The sequence below is a fragment of the Anguilla anguilla genome, chromosome 18 (assembly GCF_013347855.1).
Source record: "Anguilla anguilla isolate fAngAng1 chromosome 18, fAngAng1.pri, whole genome shotgun sequence".
Classification (NCBI taxonomy): domain Eukaryota; kingdom Metazoa; phylum Chordata; class Actinopteri; order Anguilliformes; family Anguillidae; genus Anguilla; species Anguilla anguilla.
Genome location: NC_049218.1, coordinates 9,287,914 through 9,307,474, shown reverse-complemented (window position 1 = coordinate 9,307,474; position 19,561 = coordinate 9,287,914). Strand labels below are relative to the sequence as shown.

The window sequence follows — 19,561 nt, the reverse complement described above, 5'->3', positions numbered from 1 at the left end:
AGAGACTGTAAAGAAAACCCCATTGTTTCACCATTACTATCGGAGAGGATTTATTTAGATTATGTTACAGGGTAAGGGCATATGAAAGGGTTCCACTGAGGTGTTACTGGTGTCAGGATTATGGACACGTGGCAGCAGTTTGTAGAAGAGATCACAGGTGTAGAAGGTGTGGGAAAGATGGGTGTTCGGACGAGGAGTGCACGGTGCCTAAAGACCAGGCAATATGTTTCCACTGTGGGGGAAATCATGAAGTGGGGGCAAAACTGTGTGAAAGAAGGAAGAGGGAAAGTGAGATGGAAAGAACACGAGTGAGGGACAAAATAACATATGCTGAAGCAACGAAGAGAGTGAGGGCAGAAACCGGAACTGCGAGGAAGGAACAGAATAGAACTGAAACAGAGGGAAAAGATCAAGTGAGAAATGATGTATATGGAGAGAAGGTTCTTGGCATTTATAGCGATGGTGATCAATTGTGCAAGTGAAATACAAACAAAATCAGAGAGGATCAAGATGGTGGTGGACGCAGCGAAAGATTTGGGGAATAACGGATGTGAAGGGGGATGAAATACAGGGAATTTTGGCGAAATTGGTGGTGGTGGCCACCTCCGGCTTGGAAGAACAGGAAATTCCCCAGCTTTGCGGCAACTTTGACCGTCGTAGAACGGGGGCTGGTTTAATGCTATTTTCTTCTCCCTCGTTAGTTTTCTGTTCATCTTCACTTGATTCATCCCGCCTTGTCCTGAAGTTTCTTCTGCGCTTTTTACTTAACATGATTTAATTAAAATCCGGGTGGATAACGTTAGCTAAGTGAGCAGCCGCTGTCCAAAGCGCACAAGTACGTGGCGCCGTTGTGGACAAAAGTCGGTCGGAAAAACCCGAGAGGAAACGAAACATTTTTCAGCGTGAAAACGGTGTCAAGGTGAGGATTACCTGAAATGTTTAATTTTCTGAATCCAGCAGTTTAAACCATTAACACCCTCATTTGACATCCAGCGTTCTGAATACCGAACATAAGTGCATATACTGTTGAAACAATGGACTCATCTAACATGTAAAATCTATTTATACTATTTAATTTGGTAATTATCATCAAGGATACCAATTAAATCACCAAATTAATTTATAGGCAGAGAAAACAGTTGGATCAACCTTTATCAAAATGCACAACTCACAACCAGATGAAAATGAAGAAATTTATTAAGATCCAACAAATATTCATGTCTAATCTAAAGAAGACATTCAGCTACCTTAAAACAATTAACAAAGGTTACAGATATGGGCAGTCACACAATAAATGAATGAAAGCTGATACCAAACCAAGGATTTTTCCCAGAGTATTGCAAGGATGTGCAAAATTCAAAAATCATAAGACAGCAGAATATTCCAACAGAACAGAGATGAAATGTGGAACGCCAGACCTAGATGCAGGACTCAGATGCCCATTTCCAACTATTACAAAACTGATTATAACTAAAAGAGAAGCTGCATATTTTATGTAGACACACCTCTGAGACACACACTCACACCTCCAATACCCCCCCCCCCCAGTTCCTGCTCTGTATCATCTCTAAGCTATGCTGGCCGAGCGCTTTGAAGCCTCCTATGGCTGAGAACAGCCAAATAGTGAATTACATCCCCGACAATAGATTGGCTTGCGCTACCCTTAACTGATTTTTATTTCTTTTTTGCTGACTACAGACAGTTGAAGGTGAAAAGAATCATCAATTTTTTTTGTTTCATTCTTTGAAAAGAGTATTGTAGCATTGCAGCCTGCTACATAGCCACGCTGTTGGGGATGCGGTCGGGGCTCAGGAGGCAGTAGGGCAGATTCTTGCCCTTGTTCCTGGCCTGTATCAAATGGACCACCTCGGTCAGCTTCTTCCGGTACTTCTCCATGGCCTCCTTCACTGGCGTCTCAACGAAATGCTTGTCTGTGTACATGCCCAGAAACAGCTGTGGAAAACAGTGCCGGCGTTATTTCCTCTGTCACCAGAAAAGGTCGCAATTTGCGCTGAATTAGGGTAGTTTGCCTCAGTGAGCTGAGGTGCCAGTGAAGGGCATTTACCTCTCCTCCCGTTGTGGTGTCGTATTAAAGGAGGAATGTGGGCCTCTTCCGGAGGGCACTTTTAGCTACAGCACTAGATGCTGCCCCAAATACTATGCAGAGCTGCTATTTATGACCGTATTCTGTTGCTTGCCAAAAATGACCCCAACCCGCCCTCCAGTGTACAAAGGAAATATTACCACTAATTCTCAGAGTTAAAAAAACATGTTTCATGGAACTGCCATACATGCACAGAAGTTGTATCCCGCATTTGCAGTTGGTTTCAGTGTCAACAAAACATCCCTGGCTGAGGCCTGGTACAGTCATTCCAAAAAAAAACCTCCTTAATAAAAAAAATATATATATAATATTGGTAGCAATTGTTATCATTGGATAAGTAGGAAATAAGGCCACCCTGGTTAGCAAGCATGCTAAATGACAGAAGCGACACATACTTTTGTGCAAAAAATGTAAAAAGTACAAAATTAAATTGCTAACCAGCTCATTTACCTAATTTATAAAGCATTAGTCTATTGTCTTGGTGGCTACACATTCTAAAACAGATAAAATATTTTTGTTGGGAATGTTAGCTAGCCAGCATGACACTGACATAACTAAATGTTTGTCCAGCGCAGAAAAAATTGAGGTGAGTGTTGTCAATTGTGTTGATAAGGTATGTAGCAAGTTGTACCAAGTTGAACTTGGGGTACATGTTTGTAACAAAAAAGTTTGGTAACCACCGTTGAAAAAAAAGAATGGGATTTGACATCCCACAAGGGATGGGAGGAAAAAAAACTGTTCAATTAAATGATTCAAAGATAAAACTACAAACTACTTCATTCAGTTTCTGTAATTCCTACCTGTAAGCAGTTCTTATTTACTTTACAGTCTGAACATGGCTTTGAATTAATAAGAATATTTAAGGGATGGGTACAAACAGCAAATTACCACTTGGCTTTCTTAAATAGCACATTTCATCCAAATGCAGAGCAGCATTTTTGTACAGTAAACGCAGGGTGCTATTAATGATGCAGAGTAGAGAAGCTGTAATGCAGGGGCTGTACCTCATTATCCTGGAACCGACTTAGGGCCCAAGAAGCCCCCAGGTGCCAGCTGGTCCGGCCGCGATCGGGCAGGCTCTCGATGATGTACGCGGTCGTCGCCACGCCCTTCTTCGTGGGTGGGGGCTTCCGCATGGTGGACGGGCAGTTGGGGATCCAGGAGTTCCAATCAAACTGCGTGGTACACAGAACACGGAGAAAGCTGAGGAGTCCCCTCCCGCAAACCATCTGTCCCTGACCAACATGTTTTTTTTTTCTGATGGACACTTTTTAAGCACCTCAAATAAAACAGTCGACCATTTCCAAAGTTCAGATTAAAAAGCAAAAGGAGATGGGACATTTGCTGTTAGAGCCTCTGGACTTTTGAATGCCCTGCCTGAAGAGATCAGGATCACTCAGTCTGGGCCTCTTTCAAGTCCCTTCTTAAAACTCATTTTTACAGAGATACTTTTATTGCTTTTGTTTCCTAATTTAGGGGAAGGTTTAGTTTAAAAAATACAAATAAAAATAAATAAATAAAACAGTAAGTGTTAGGGTTAAGGAGGGATTAAGGTATTTAACATAATTTATTGACCCAGGTTTGGATAAGAGTCTGTCATATTGCCATGCGCAGCCTGAGTGGATGTATCGCAACAGGCACCTACTTGGCCAAAGTTGACAGCTGCATGCTGTGCAGAGGCGTTGAAAATGATGATGGTCAAATACTCAACCAGCTGCTTGCGATTCTTCAGAGATTTGGGGAACCCTGCAAATGGACAGATGTGGAAATAAGAAATAACACCATTATGCAGGCACAGCATTTTACAGAGCACGAGAGGGTGTATTTATGAACAAAATGTACTGCAGCAGTCTTTGAGGACAGTACTACAGATAATCTAAGGCTAAATCCCTTCATCAGAGTTTGCGAATGTTGTGCTTATATGAAGAAGCTGGATAGCTTTCAAATTACAGCACAGTCTGAAGGCCATGGCCTTCATTGGACAATGCACAGGATGTTTTGACTTTGTTGTAATCATCCTGCTGTAATGAAGCTCACCACACCTTTTCTTTAGTCTAGACGTTCCTTCCCTGCATACTGGAAATATGTTTTCCCCTAATCCAGGCTAATAATTATTTCAGCACTGACAGGTTCATTTAGAAACCTTCTCTTGTAAATATATATTTACCTTATTTTTATATAGTTTCCCAATTTACATCACATTTACTATCTGGCACCCTCAGAGAATCAGTGGAGTTGCAAAGTAGAAGATTCTGGACAGTAGAACATGCCCAAAAGATAATGTGTTTCATTACTACATTATTATTGTTTGAGACAATTTATAATGTTATTGCTCTAGCGCCCCACCTGCTGGTCAAATGACAAGGTTCTACTGCATTTATCTACCATGCATAACTAACTTTGAACATTAACTTAAAAAAGAGTATATTTGGGGGGAAAATTGAATTACCAAGCACACTTTTTCAGTTAAATTTTCCTATATTATGTTTAAACATAGAGAGACTGAGTTATTTCCTCTCAGTTGTCCTTAGGAAACAGTGCAGGATTTACAGGAACAGGAAAAAAATCCATTACAGCTGTGCTTTAGTTATTGCATTGACCATTTTCTTTCTCTTTTCTCAATAACTCTTTAATTTGACACAATATACACCTGATGTAATGTCATGTTTAACAGAAATAAGTTTTCCCACCAGAGTTATCCCTGTTCTGAAATCCAAACATGCACACATCCTTGACAAAGGCCTGGATTTCCTCATCCTTTTGAACCACATTGTCACTCTTGTAGTAGATGTGCACGATGTCTTCTACAAAGCTGTGAAGGTACCACAAATGCATGGTTTAGTAAGAATTCACACTGGCTATCAAAGTCATATTTTTTTTTTTACAAACAATACAAACAGAAGGAAGGGCAGTCTGCTCTCCTTTAAAAACAAAAAAGGTTATGATTATTACCAGTACAATAGAAAGGAGCAGAATAGGAACTGCTTTCCAAAAGCTGTTGCTGTCCCAGTGGTCTTTACTGAATTCACAACACCATTCTGCTGTTTGTTCTATGGCAACATCTGACCAAAGCATTTATACCTGCATGTTTCTAACGTGCATGGTCATCACTGGCAGTCATCTTACCTTTTGATGGCCTCCCAGACCTTATTTCCATCGTCTCTGTAGAAGTAATCAGGAAGGTCCTCCATTCCCCTGGCTTTTATGGTTTCTGGGAAAACCATCGATTGGTATGTGAATGTCTTCATGGCCTTCTGCACCAGCTCAACAAAGCCTTCATCACCAACCCCATTGGCCTACAAATCCAGGCACATTGTGACATCACTGGTCACATTGCAACACAAGCTTACCACCCCTAAAACCAACATTCACTGTGTAATACACTTTTAATTGTTGTTTGAGTAAATAAAAACCATGCACAACCCAGCACTGTAGTGGTACAGCGGCTGCGTTCTAGCTACTTCGGAACACGATGAAAAACTCGAAGTTTTTTGGTGAAAACCTCTAAGAAAACAGAGGATGGACTGCTGAGGATTTCATTCCAGTATTTGCCCCTTCCTGATTTCCTCAATTATTACATATGCATTTGTTTACTGTCTACCTGTGTAAACTGTCAGTCATGTAGTATTTTAACATGCTTAACAGTGCCCTGAAATAAATAAATGAGCCCTTGTTTCACCTAATGCGGGTTGCTTGCCTCTAGAATGATATCGTACCTGTCACGATGCGTGCGGGGGTTCGGACCCAAATGCAGAGGAGGGAAAAACACAAAACTCCAAAATGGAATGAGAACAAAAGACTTTACTTAACAAGGGGGGAACAAAGGGAACAAAAAGCCTCGCAGGGCAACTCTTCCAAAACAAGAGAAACTTCAGAACCACAGGGAAACCAAAAAAAAAAAAAACACGTGGGAGCAGAACGTGGCAGGTACACACTAGGTAGGAACACGAGCAAGGACACGCAATCAACAACCAACAAACAACAAGGATCCAGCACCTGAGTCCAGGAGACAGGAACTTAAATAGCCAGACACTGACGAGACACAGGAGGGCACCATGAACAATCAGGCCACGGAAGGGAAGGGGAAACGAGACAGCCAAGAACCAATAATAGGACAATTGAAAACAATCATACAATTCCACAGGGGGAGCAGGACACAAAACAGAAGTGCCGCCATCTGGCGGCCCAACAGGGAAAACACAGACAGGAACACAGAACCATGACAGTACCAAAGGTCAAGTTTCGGCCGAAATTACGTGGCACAATAAAGGTTAGTGACAACATACAGACAGAGCAAAATGCTGAGAACGTTTCCTGAAACCACCTTGTCAAAGATGCCGTTTTTCCCAAGGACCTCCACCCTGCCTTTGGTGTTTATGGCAATGGTGAAGCGGATATGGGGTATGATCAGCTGTAAACAAGTGAAGAGATGTTACGAGGGTCCTAGGTGACAATAAGGTCAATGTAAAGCTGGTGCATTTTCAATTGACTTTCAATGTTTTTTAAAGTTTCACAGTTTCAAATGTGCTCTTGTGCTTATGTACCTTGTACACAGGATGGACAGCTGGAAGCTGGCGGAACATGGCTATCCCAAAGACCTCAGAGATCAGGTGAGTGCGCAGGAGGTGCGTGATGGTTTGGTGGACACTGAAGTCGGACGATCGCACCCACATCTTCGCCAGGGTCCAGTCACAATCCTCATCATTCGGGAGGAAAATTGGACTGTTCTCCCCAGGATTTTGTCCCAGCTGTTAGAGCAAAGCAGTTTCTTACAGCCATTAAACGCTTAACAATTCATAACAAATTCTGATTCATTACTAATTATTATTTATTTTTAAAAAAACCTAAAACCAAAAAGGTGGCATGACATTTAATCTTTTTTTGGCCTTGGTAGTCTTCTATACCCGAAAAAAAGTTAGCATTGTTAGTCTGATGCTCTGAATATGAGATTTTTCAGGTCTTCTGCCAATTGCTAAGCCACTCTACTGTACATCAAGTACCACTGCACACACAGTACTCAATGGCCTTGTTGCTCTCAATGAGCTGGTTCAAGGTCACTTTGGCTAGAAATTCAGTTTGGCTGAGATGGATGAAGATTCTGATGTAGTTGAATAACCACAGTGGAGGGTGCATACTGATGGTAATAAATTGATTTTTCTTGATGATAGCATATGAGCCTTGTCAGCATTTTTCACAAAGAGCAGTAATTAAATTACCTGAATAGCAATTGGCTGGATTTTGTTCTTGGTGTTCTTGTACAGCAGGCAGATTGGGGCAGCCAAATACTGAGATGTGGATGGGTCTGTCCTGTTGGGTGTGATATTTTCCATGATCTCATAGTCAACAATGTAAATGTTTCCTGCCTGCACAGAACACAAACAGAAAGGTCATTGGAAGATTTACCATGACAAAGTTGAGTAAATTGCTAAACACTAACTAATCAAATGCTGTTTAGCTTGAAAGCAGTTTTAGTCAGACATTGTTTTAAACCAGTCACTGTCCCTGAGGTGCAGAATCATTGGTTAAAATTTACAGTCTCACTTTCTAAAAAACACTGGCTGTAGTGCAACCAGTTTGAAACTGTGTTCAAGCAATTGTAGTTCTGAGGAAAGTAACACAAATCACAAAATGGGGGTAATATAAATCTCTCTACAATTTCTAGATTCTGAAATACCCCAATCAATATCTATTGCAGGTTACTTTGAGGACTCACCTCGATTTCCTCTTCCAGAGTGAGGTGTCGCTCCAAGCAGAACTCCACCATCTCATGGGTGACGGGGAACTTGGCTGGCAGCTTGGTGCACTTTCGGATCATCACAGGGTTGCAGCCGTTGAGAAACTGGTATGCGAACACGAAGTCCTCCTTCCAGTGCTGCATCACGTACTCTGCAGAGCAGACGTGCCTCTGAGTAAGAAGCCGCCCTCTTGCTTTGCTCAAACACCATGCCTATGAGATGATCTCTGCATCTTACAGTACATATCTAACATGACCATTTTAACCAATACATACTGTATGAGGTGGCGAAGAACAAAATGCAATTACAGATCTGAAGCTTAGTCAATGTAAGAGGGCATTCATTCCCTTTGAAGGACATGAAGAGAACAGTCACGTTTGCTGAGATTTCTTGAGTGATCTGCAGAGTAGGTACAGTATATCTTCTTTAGGCCATGAAAACATTTTAACATTTACACATACGTGTATGTACTTTCTCGTCACAGTTTTTCCATGATGCTTTCATAATATGAAAGGCACATAAATGGAAGGCCCAAGCCAGGGAAGGTTTTATGAAATCAATAAAAATGTCCACTTTTCAGCTCCAGAATCCCAACCGTGGCCACATAGTCTAGCCCCCCCTTTATTTTCATTCACCCTCCTGCTCTTCCAATAATATACCACAACATTTAGGGGGCTTTTACATCATTTTTTGTTTTTGACAGCATTTGACGTGTTTGTGAAGCATAATCTGATCAGGCATATGATGTCAAACAATGCTTCAGTCACATCTTGGGGTGCTTGGGGAAAAGAGTAAAGTATACCCATCCAAATGAACAAAGAAATTAGAACGTGCTTTTTTGTCATTGTAACTTTATAAATGGATGTATGTATGTACATTATACGTGTGTGTGTGTGTGGGTGCGCGTGTGGGCGTTTGTGAATCATGATCTTATTACATGTATTCAATCAACCACTCTTAGAATGAGCAGGAATTTGAAATAATTCTTATGGGTGCACCACCTGGACCATTGGGCCATCTTAATGTCAACAACCAAACAAAAAATGTATGATTGGGAACTTTCTTGCACTGGAAACAAAAAACAAAAATATAATTAAGATAACATCTGGGGAAAATACAGTTTGGTGCAACTTGGTTTCAATAAATAAAATAAGCTGGGCTCAGAAAGGAGAGGCTCCAACCTGCGGGTGTGCTGGAGATCGTCACAAATATCTCCTTAAAATCATCTAAGTCATCCCAGGAGCTCTGGAACTTTTCCATGAATTTGTTCAGTCCAAGGTTCCCAATCCTGCTCGCAAAACAGAAAGGAAGCATTTTATTGGTGAAGTATCCTCTTTATATTAATGGTCAATGCATTCAGCCCTTTATTTTCTGTGTAATCAAACAGGTCTTCTTTGTGCTAGTGCTGGTGCTGGTCCTAGATCTGAGATTGGCCAGGAATTGTTTGAGGATCCAACACCAGAAAGATGAATCAGAATATTATAAATCGGGATATTATACAGTTTTATTGTGTCTTATTCATTTTGTTATTTTATCCAATTATTTCCTGCTTTATTGTACCCTTTCTTTTTTACCTCTGCCAAGCACTTTGGGCTGCCACTTGTTGTACGAAAGGTGTAATATAAATAAAGTTTACTATTATTATTATTATTATTACCGACAGAATACCATTGAGACTATTAGTACATTAGGTATATTTAAGCATATAAAGTGATTTAACTGAGAATATAACTGGGTGACACAAAAAAATAGAGGACAGCACAGGTGCCAAGGCCAGTGTTGAACATGCCACAGTGTGAACGCATGGCATCATACTCACGCGTTATAGTAGTTGATGGTGAAGTCCGTTGTTTTCTTACTGTCAAACTGGACGTCCAATGGAAGCTCCTTGTAGGTATGTGCATCTATGCTCATGGGTAAACCTGGTTGCCACTCTCTCCATCTTCAAAACGAGTAAGGAAGAACATTCACCATTAACCCTAGTTAGATTCAATGTCAGCATTTAGCAGAACAGGGCTACTCAAGTCTGGCCTTTGAGTCCAGTAGTGCTGCTTGTTTTCTTTTCATTGATTAAGGTCTGTCACTGACTAGTCAATGAATCCACTGACATGGTGTCTGGGGTCTAAATCAGTCTGATTAGAGGGGAAGAGCTGTGTAATTCCCATTCAGTAGGCACCAGCGCCCACACCACTAGGGGGCAGGAGGGAAACGGAAGCTACAGGGAAATTGGAATGCTTCTCGATGTCACTGAACTGAGGACTGATCTGAAATTAATAAAAACATCAGGTTACAACTTCCCAATTTGGTTTTGCGACAAGTTATGTTGTGGGGGGTGGGGGAGGAGGGGGAGGATGAGAAGACTTTTGTTTATTTGTTTTTGTATTGGTGTGGGTGCTCTCTCTCTCTCTCGCCATGCGGCAAACGACGGTGTTTCCTGGAACTGCCGCGTCTCCCTACCAGGGGTGTCACACCAGCAGGGGACAGTGCTATATGTAGGTTTTGCCATTTAGGTTTTTGTTGCATTGACAGTTATACATATCTATTCATAGGACAGTGACATTTATGCATTCATAGGGCTCTGTGATATGCTTCTGTATCTATTTGCTACTCAAAGACATTTTCCATTCTATGCAATATACGAAAACAATATTGTAACAGGGTTATTGTGAACAAAGTTTTCTTGTTCTGTTCCTCAGTGCAGATTTGTTATTTATCATGTTAGTGGCAGAGAAGTTGAAACAAATATGAGCACGTCATGCTGTGATCCTACCTGTACGTCTTCTTCCTGGTTTCCAGCTCTTTGCGTCTGTGCTCTTTCAAAAGGCTGGTTTTGTCGTCTTGCGGCAAACGTGCTACATAAACACAATGAGAAACTTACTGGTTTGAATCAATCGTTTAGTTTTGCTGTGCTGAGCCAAACCTTTTAGCTCAAACACATCAGTGATCTGACAACTCATTGCTTCACCATCCATTATTAGGTTTCATCAAACCAAACTGTCCTTGTCCTTAGTGATGGAACAGTAATACACCAAGGTCCGGTAATGCAAATGTACCGCTTCAAAGTAGCTCACTGTGCAAAACTGTTAAGTGATATTCTTTTAAGTAGTGATGGTTTTTCATTGACAATAATTCTCTGTAAATTCCAATTCGGCAGAACATACCAAAAGTGCGTCCCACAAACCTGCTGCTTTTTATGCTCCTTATCACCTCAATGCTTGCCCTCGCTTGTGAGTGGTCCTTACATCAGTGACTTATAATTAAGCGGAACTCGACACAGAGGGGGATTAATTAGGAGGTTAATTGGGACCGGGTTTGAGTCTCTGAAATTGCATACACCTACCCCGACCATCTCTGAGGACCACTTCCTGGTCATTGACCACCCATCTGTAACAGGGGAACTCCAAAGTCTCTCCGCTTGGGGTCTTCACTTTGATGTACCTGCAGTACCAGTCATTTTTCACAATGTTCTTTCTGTCCTCAATCTTCACCAGCACGATTTCCCCAAGGTCCTCAGCCACTTCAATGTCAAACCTGTCCACCTGAAGTCAGACAAAAATGACTACGGTCAGGGCAGTGGTAGTAAACAAGGGAGAAAACGGTGACGTTCACAACCTCAGGGCTGGTGTCTGGTGTCCCTATAAGCATGGGTGCTGGTGAGAAAAGATTTTTTGACTGAACTTTTTTTTTTCTGGTGTCCAGGTTGCACGGCGAAGCTTGTTTGCATCCCACATGTGCAATACAACGTGTAGGCCTAAATTAGCATTTGGCTATTATTGAGTCTTAAAATATATGAATTATTTAAAATCATCATTTGGCACAAATAGTCTATTTAGTATTACTGCGTGGGCCTCCTTAATAGAATAGAATAATTATAAACTCAGCGTACAATCCCAATCAGTTCCTTTAATCGCTTAATCAGAGTACTGCAAAAAAAATAACACTTTCGCTACATACGTTTCTTTTCTAAAATGGGCTGAGAGGTGTAGACATTACTTAAAATAACTGTAATGGTTAAATGAACGTTGGATTGCATTCACCTTTTATCATCTTAACAGGTCAAACACAAAACTGTTGGCAACTGAATGACAGAACATAATTCTCTCAGGTTCAGCCTTGAAAACATGAAGAAAAAAACTGCCAATTGGGATGAAATGACTCCATCTGCTCACAATCCAGTTTCTCAATAAAAAAAAAAAAAAAATATATATATATTATTAATGGTGCAGTTTCGTGCATTCTGGGCCAGTGGCTGCTGGTGATAAACATTTGGGGGCGGGGGCGCAGTTTTGAAGCAGCACTTCATACCCGTTACAACCCGGCTCAGAGGTTAGAACAAAAAAGGGAGACACTGGAAACGAATATCAAATAATCCAGGAATTTAATATAGCCTACCCAATATAAACAGTTTAATGCTTATCCTTTCAAATTCAAAACAAAATTCAACAGTGATTCAACCTTGATCCATGACGTTTATTCACCTTTAAATAAACGTCGAAATACCGGCTGGGATAGTAATATGCGAGGTTTGCTTGCGAAAATGCAGTAGACTAAATGTTAGTTCGCTGGTTAGCGTTGTTATCGTACCGCCTGGTACTCTTGTAATAACGTGCAGCAAAGTTAGAAAACCTGACAGCGATCTAACCAGAGTAATTATTCACGAAGATGACGTTTCATACAGGATATAATGTTACATTCAGTCATCATTTATCTTTAGCTACTAAGCTAAACGTCAAAACAATCCTATGCAACGCCGTTTCGAACGGGTTTCATATTATAGACAGATAGACGCTCTCGTTATCTTGATTTATATGTTTACCACTAAATGATAGTACAGATTAAATCACTACCTTCTACAAGAGTCAGATGGGGGCTTTAAGGTATTATCGTTAATAATTGAGTCAATCACTGATACTAGCGTACCTGCTTGCAATGCATAGACGAGTGTGTGCACTCCTCGACTGGCAATTTTCCTGCGACTTTTTAAAACAATAAAGGCAGCGTGCAATTCAAAAAAATGACTGACCTGGCGTCCTCAGATTCGAGGACGCCGATTGGCTAAATTTATCTGGCTATGTCGATGGGCTATGTCATATTTTGTGAAACAATAATTTTGATTAGACAATAAAGTGAACGATGGCCAACCTGTTACTATGCAGATGCGCATTCATAATATTAACGGACACAATAATGGGAGAGGGACGGACGGGGAAATGCCAGTTCCCGGGTGCATAAACTAGCTACCTCAAGTTTCAAACTTAAGTTTGTCCCTTATGCAAAATATTTCCCTACGCTAAGGGGTTCATTTAGCAGCGTTGCATAAAGCCACTTAGGCTGTCTCCTTGCCTAAGTGACTAAGGCTGGCTTTACACTGTGCAACTTCACGCAACTAGTTGCAGGTTGCAAGTTGCCTGCAGCATAATTTCCATGCAACTTGACAGTTACACGAAGCAATTAAAAAATAATCAAGTTTCATGCAACACCGTAGTTTATTTCACTAAAACTAGCTACCTAGATTGGTAAATTTCCATCTGCGTCGTATTGTTTTCTTGTTTTTTGTTAGCTAACGTTAATCTGAAATTTGCTGCCGTTCCTCTCTTGACACCCGCTTAATTTTACAGAGCGGAGAAGAAAACCTGAAACAACACGTCTAGTTTTCAACTAGAAATCAACGTTGAAATCCCGCCTAGTGCTCGCTGGGTATCCTTTAACGTTACGTGCGGTTATTTCACAGCATTTAGCCAGCTTCTCCAAAATGGACAAAGATAATACAAAAATAAAAATAAAGCCAAACTGGACAGAACATGAAAATGTTGTTTTACTGGAATACGGAATCTACTAGCTACTGCTAGCGAACTAACATTATTATGCATACGAGAAAACGAGTTAACGGCAGTAATTGAACAATGTTAACGGAAAGCCTTGGACCCACAGTACCCTGAGCATCTACGAGTTGATAATTCACATTTGCATGTATTTTTCACATGAATTTACTACTTTTATGACATTTCTTACCTAGTCAAGTAGTACAATTACCGCAAGCTGCAATGAACTACGTATCTGGGAAGCTGCTGTGTATTTCTTTGTACGTAAACAGCGTGTGCAGTTATTTTGCTTAAATTAACTTCTGGCCAATGGCTGCAGCTTGAGTCGAGTCAACTCTCTCTCCAGTCAACTGCGCGTAGCTACACGCATAATGGATACGAGGATCTATTAGCGGTAAAAAAAAATAAAATAATAATAATAATAATAATAATAATAAAATAAATAACTAAATAAACGGAAAAGTCATTAAAATAATTAATTTGACGGAACAAATAATTAATTTGACGGAAATCAGTCTGTAGACGGAACTCTACCACCCCTGTATAAGTAAAATAAAATCTTATTTAAAAAAAAAAAGTTTTTGCAGCGGAAGCAATGAGCTTCCATAGTTAAGTAAAGTTCATTTTCTTTTGTGAAAATGAAAATTAATTTGTGAAACATTTTAAAGTGAGGCAAGCTAAAGTGATGCTTTAAAAAGTTCATGCAGATGTGAAAAGTCCAGGGGTCAGAAAGTAAAAGTCGTTTCACCCACTCAGGAACTCAGCCAGCTGGTTTGACTCATAAGTTCACCTCCTGGCTGAAGAATTGTGCTAATTAGCAAATCCTGGTGAAATATCAGGGAGGACTTCTACTTTTTGAACCTGGATTTTCCACCTCTGATTAAATGTGACAGCTGAATGTGTAGCTACTTACCGCCCTTCTTTCATAATCATTACGGAAAAAATTGTCCAATAAAGTTTTCTTGCTGCATCTCTCTGTTCCTACCAAGGTGAGGTAAATGCGAGCATCGGTGCCAGAAAAAAAGTCGTCACCGGTGGCAACTGTCACAGTGTAGCAATGCATCGCATCTGTCTCGCAGTAATAGCCCACAGAAAACGAGGCAAATCGTCTGAAATTACACCAGTTACAAAAGTTCACCACAGGCGTCTTTTGTTCTCAGTTTTATCCCTACAGAGATCTATTCCTTGCACTACCTTGCATATATACGCTACCATTGATTCCTCGAAAACTAAAGCACACCTCTTCTTCAGTTTTATTTGGACAGGCTATAAATCACATATTTCTATTGAAATCATCGCGCACGTAATTGGGCGATGAGTCACGCATGCACATGACCCCTCTATGTATACACTACATGGCCAAAAGTATGTGAACACTTGCTCATCCAACATCTCATCCAAAAGTATCGGCATTAATATGGAGTTGCTCCACCCTTTGCAGCGATAACAACCTCCACTCTTCTGGGAAGGATGTTGGAGCATTGCGGCAGGGATTTGCTTCCATTCTGCTAGATGAGCATTAGTGAGGTCGGGCCCTGATTGGGCGATTAGGCCTTGCTTGCAGTTGGCTTTCCAATTTCCAATGTAGACTGACGGAAAGAGGCAACATGATAGCTGATTAACCTGAAGGCTCTATCGACCTCTTGATGAGGAATGACTGAATCGCAGGTGAGAAAACTGCCCTCGATCAGGGCTTCCCAAACTCGGTCCTGGACCCACCTGTATATTCTGGTTTTCGTTCCAACCACAATCGCAATCCCAGAATTTTAACAAGCTGTTCATTTTTCTTAATTAGGTGTTTTCCTGTTTAGAGGGATTGTTTACACACTTTTATATAATCCCTCTAAATTATGTCTGAAATTGCTTTGCATGCAATAAAGAATAAAACTTACATGTTGATATTATGCTGCATTGTGCTACATTGAAAACAATGAAACAATGACATTTCTTTGTCAGCCAAACCTGAATTGTGTTTTAACTTAACACAATTCAGGTTTGGCTCAATATCATTTTCTTTGTCTTTAAATTCTTGTTTATCTTCCAAATAGTTAGTTTTAGGTGTGGCCAGGTGTCCACACCTTCACCAATCAGGAGCCTATTAATTCACCTTAGTCTTTAATGAGAAGTTATACATATTTTTATGCAGTTGTTTGCAATATAAGACAATAAGCACAATAAGAACATGGGAATTACATTTTTTCTGGTATGCATAGCTACAGTGACCACCATAATTAATTGGACAGTGACACATTTTTTGTTATTTTGGTTCTGTACTAGCACACTCATAGCACTCCTGAGTTTTAAAGGATACAATGACAATGAGGTTGAAGTGCAGACTGTCAGCTTTAATTTGAGGGTATTTTCATCCATATTGGATGAACCGTTGAGAAATGACAGCACCTTTTGTACATGGCCCCCCCCCCATTTTCCGGCATCAAAAAATATTGGACAGTTTAACAATGTAGAATAAAGTAAACATTTTAAATATTTGGTCGCATATTTGGTCGCAATGACTGCTTGAAGTCTGTGACGCATAGACATCACCAGACGCTGGGTATCTTCCCTGGTGATGCTCTGCCAGGCCTGTACTGCAGCCATCTTCAGTTCCTGCTTGTTTCGGGGACTTTTTGTCTTCAGTCTCCTCTTCAGCATGTAAAATGCATGTTCAGTTGGATTCAGAACCGGTGATTGACTCGGCCAGTCAAGGATTTTCCACTTTTTGGCCGTCAAAAACCCATTCGTTGCTCTAGCAATATGTTCAATTTATTACATTTCTGGGATTACACAAGGGGCTCTCCAGGACCGATTTCGGGAACCCCTGCCCTATACAAACTGGTGTCCCTAGAAATTGAAGAAAAAAAAAAACCTAATTTAAAATTTTTTTTGCAGCGGTAGCAATGCGCTTCCATAGTTAGGTAAGTTAGGTTCATTTTTTTAGAATTTGTGAAACATTTTAAGGGTATACAAACTAAAGTGATGCTTTAAAATGTAATATGTGAAAAGTCCAGGGGTCAGAAAGTAAAAGTCCTCCCATGCATTTCGTCCACTCAGGAACTCAGCCAGCTGGTTTCACTCATTAGTTCACCTCCTGGCTGAAGAACTGTGCTAATTAGCAAATCCTGGTAAAATATCAGGGAGGACTTCTACTTTCTGAACCTGGATTTTCCACCTCTGATTAAATGTGACAGCTGAATGTGTACTTACCACCCCTCTTTCAAAACCATTGCAGAAAAACTTGTCCAATAAAATTTTCTCGCTGCATCTCTCTGTTCCTACCAAGGTGAGGTAAATGCGAGCATCCGTTCTGGAAAACAAGTCGTTACCGGTGGCCACTGTCACAGTGTAGCAATGCATCGCTTCTGTCTCGCAGTAAACACAGAAAAATTGTCTGAAATTACACCAGCTACAAAAGTTCACCACAGGCTTCTTTTGTTTTCAGACAGTTTTATCGCTACAGAGATCTATTCCTTTTCTTGCACTCTAACCTTGCGTACATAGGCTACCCTCAGAACCTGAAGTTTAAGCACTCCACTTTATATTAGCCTAAGTATTTTCAGGTTTTTGGTCGAACTGCGCTCGGGCATAAAAGCACACCTCTTCCAATTTGCTACATTTGCTCCAATTTACAAACTACATTTGTAAAGGACAAAGTTACATGTAAATGGTAAATGGACTGCATTTATATAGCGCTTTACAATTGATGCCTCTCATTCACCCATTCACACACACACACACACACACACACACACACACACACACACACACACACACACCAATGGTGAAAGGCTGCCATGCAAGGTACCAATCAGCTCGTTGGGAGCAATTAGGGGTTAGGTGTCTTGCTCAGGGACACTTCGACACGCCCAGGACAGGGGATCGAACCGGCAACCCTCCGACTGCCAGACAACCGCTCTTACCTCCTGAGCTATGTCACCCCCACACCCCTACATTGTAGGCCTATGATACCATAGGCCTGCAATGAAACACCCAAATTCTTGATGACAAATGCAATACATGTAACATGTAGGCCTAATGCTCATGTTGTGACTCTCCCGAGTGAAATTTAGTAGCCACCCCCAGTCCTCAAAAAGATGCCATATACAGTTGGCGGCTTTGCTCTAGCTCTCCAGAACTGTCCACTGGCATTTTTATTTTTGCACAATGTAATTTTGTACAAACAATAAATATACTTTTGCGAGACATCCAATTCTGCCCATACACAGAGTGCAGAAGGCACCTTCATTTTTTCATCATTGTCAGTTTTGGCTACTTTACATGTACCTGCGGCAATTCTTAGGAAAAAAAAAGTTTTGAAGAAATTTACCTGTAAAATGAGGGACTACACGTAAAGTGAATGCATGGTGTCAGGAAAATATATTCAAATGGTATTTCAGGGGTAACTCAACCGAGTGATGCCATACCACAGTTTCCCAACCCTGCTCCTGGAGTTCTTCTGTCCTGCAGGTTTTCATTTCAACCCTAACTTGGCACAACTGACTCTACTAATCAGTAGCACAATGAGCTCTCTTGCTGTTGAATGAGGTGTAGCCTACTTTGTTAGGGTTGGAGTGAAAACCTGCAGGACAGTCAAAAATCCCAGGGAGTAGCCTTAATTTTTTTCGCCTTCATCTCTGGGCTTTCTTTGGTTAAGAACAGATCGACCACACTTTTCAGTACATCAAAAAGAACTTGTATTTTGACGCAACAGAAATGTACAAAAAAAATAAAAAGTAGCCTCACTTTGGTATAATCAAAAAATACAGCATTTACACAATATTACAGAAAAACAAAACAAAATCACAAGGCAAAAAAAAAAAAAACTTTTAAATGCCAGCTTATTTAAATGTCACAATGACCGAGTTCCCTCAAACATGAAAGCAGACCATCAAGGCTTACATTCGAAACCTGAAAATATTGCAAAAGTATCTATAATCCAATATATCTTTTTAAGCAGCAGCTCTGTTAAAAAATAGTAGACAATGGCATTATTTACAACAGCCTGAAAATGTATGTATTTGTAAATGTAATTTTTTCCTTCTACACCAACCAAACTAGTGCTTTAAGATTCAAAATCAGTAAGTACAAATTTACTTCACACAGCTAAACACATGGTATACATTCTAAGCATTAATACAAAAATAATTTGTAAGGATGAAAGGTTGTTGAATTATTGCATGTGGTTTATTAAACAAATCACACAAACTGTGAATCTAAGAGTGTGTGAAGAGGTGGCTTCACTTCACAGAAAATAAAATGGCTGCCCTTTTCCTGAAACAAAAAACTGTTGATATGTCCTTTGATTGGGATGAGACATGCCACAAAAAAATAAATAAAAAAGACCGGTACTGTGGATACTACCAAGGAAATATTCAGAGCAATACCATTCAACATTTTATTCATACAGAGAAGGTAAATGGTAAATGGACTGCATTTATATAGCGCTTTTATCCAAAGCGCTTTACAATTGATGCCTCTCATTCGCCAGAGCAGTTAGGGGTTAGGTGTCTTGCTCAAGGACACTTCGACATGCCCAGGGCGGGGTTTGAACCGGCAATCCTCCGACTGCCAGACAATCGGTCTTACCTCCTGAGCTATGTCGCCCCGTAAAAAGGTAATGAAGCAAGTCAAATGTCACCAAAACAAGTGAACAAAAAATACTGATTCAACGCTTCAAACTTGTGGACAACATTAGGGATAATAGTGATAATTCACTAAATAGTTAGCAAGCTTAAAATGGCCAATTTCTTTTTGCAAGGGGCCTGGCCCAATAATCCACAAGTTGCACTTATCTGACAACTGGGTTCACAATGACTCCTAAAACACTTACCGAATCTATTGTCAAACCATTGAATGAGCAACAGTTAATTTATTTACAGTTCTGCTTTGCATCAAATCTAAAC

General features: G+C 40.5%; 1 protein-coding gene across 3 annotated transcripts; it reads right to left on the bottom strand.

Annotated features, from left to right (window-relative positions):
- Nucleotides 1-1,511: 1,511 nt before the first annotated feature.
- On the bottom strand, nt 1,512-14,866 carry LOC118218047 (polyunsaturated fatty acid 5-lipoxygenase-like). 3 transcript variants are annotated; one of them, XM_035400417.1, is made up of 14 exons: nt 14,575-14,866; nt 11,180-11,378; nt 10,610-10,691; nt 9,659-9,781; nt 9,021-9,127; nt 7,818-7,990; nt 7,321-7,467; nt 6,649-6,852; nt 6,429-6,515; nt 5,231-5,400; nt 4,795-4,916; nt 3,750-3,850; nt 3,109-3,279; nt 1,512-1,953 (listed from the first exon to the last, which is right to left on the bottom strand). In XM_035400417.1, exons 1-14 carry the CDS (start codon nt 14,722-14,724, stop codon nt 1,774-1,776), a joined length of 2,016 nt encoding a protein of 671 aa, XP_035256308.1. In that variant the 5' UTR covers nt 14,725-14,866; the 3' UTR covers nt 1,512-1,773. The 3 variants fall into 3 exon arrangements, with proteins under 3 accessions (XP_035256308.1, XP_035256310.1, XP_035256309.1); XM_035400419.1 differs by lacking the exon at nt 14,575-14,866 and adding an exon at nt 13,852-13,950; XM_035400418.1 differs by lacking the exon at nt 14,575-14,866 and adding an exon at nt 12,760-12,852.
- Nucleotides 14,867-19,561: the final 4,695 nt, after the last annotated feature.

Excerpts from the sequence above, each read along its gene's own strand:
- LOC118218047 (XM_035400417.1), bottom strand. The coding sequence starts at position 14,724 with ATGCATTGCTACACTGTGACAGTTGCCACCGGTGACGACTTTTTTTCT. Across the intron at positions 10,692-11,179 it reads GGTCCTCAGAGATGGTCGGG|CACGTTTGCCGCAAGACGAC; the intron begins GTAGGTGTATGC and ends GTGTTTATGTAG. Across the intron at positions 3,280-3,749 it reads CAGCTGTCAACTTTGGCCAA|TTTGATTGGAACTCCTGGAT; the intron begins GTAGGTGCCTGT and ends TGTACCACGCAG.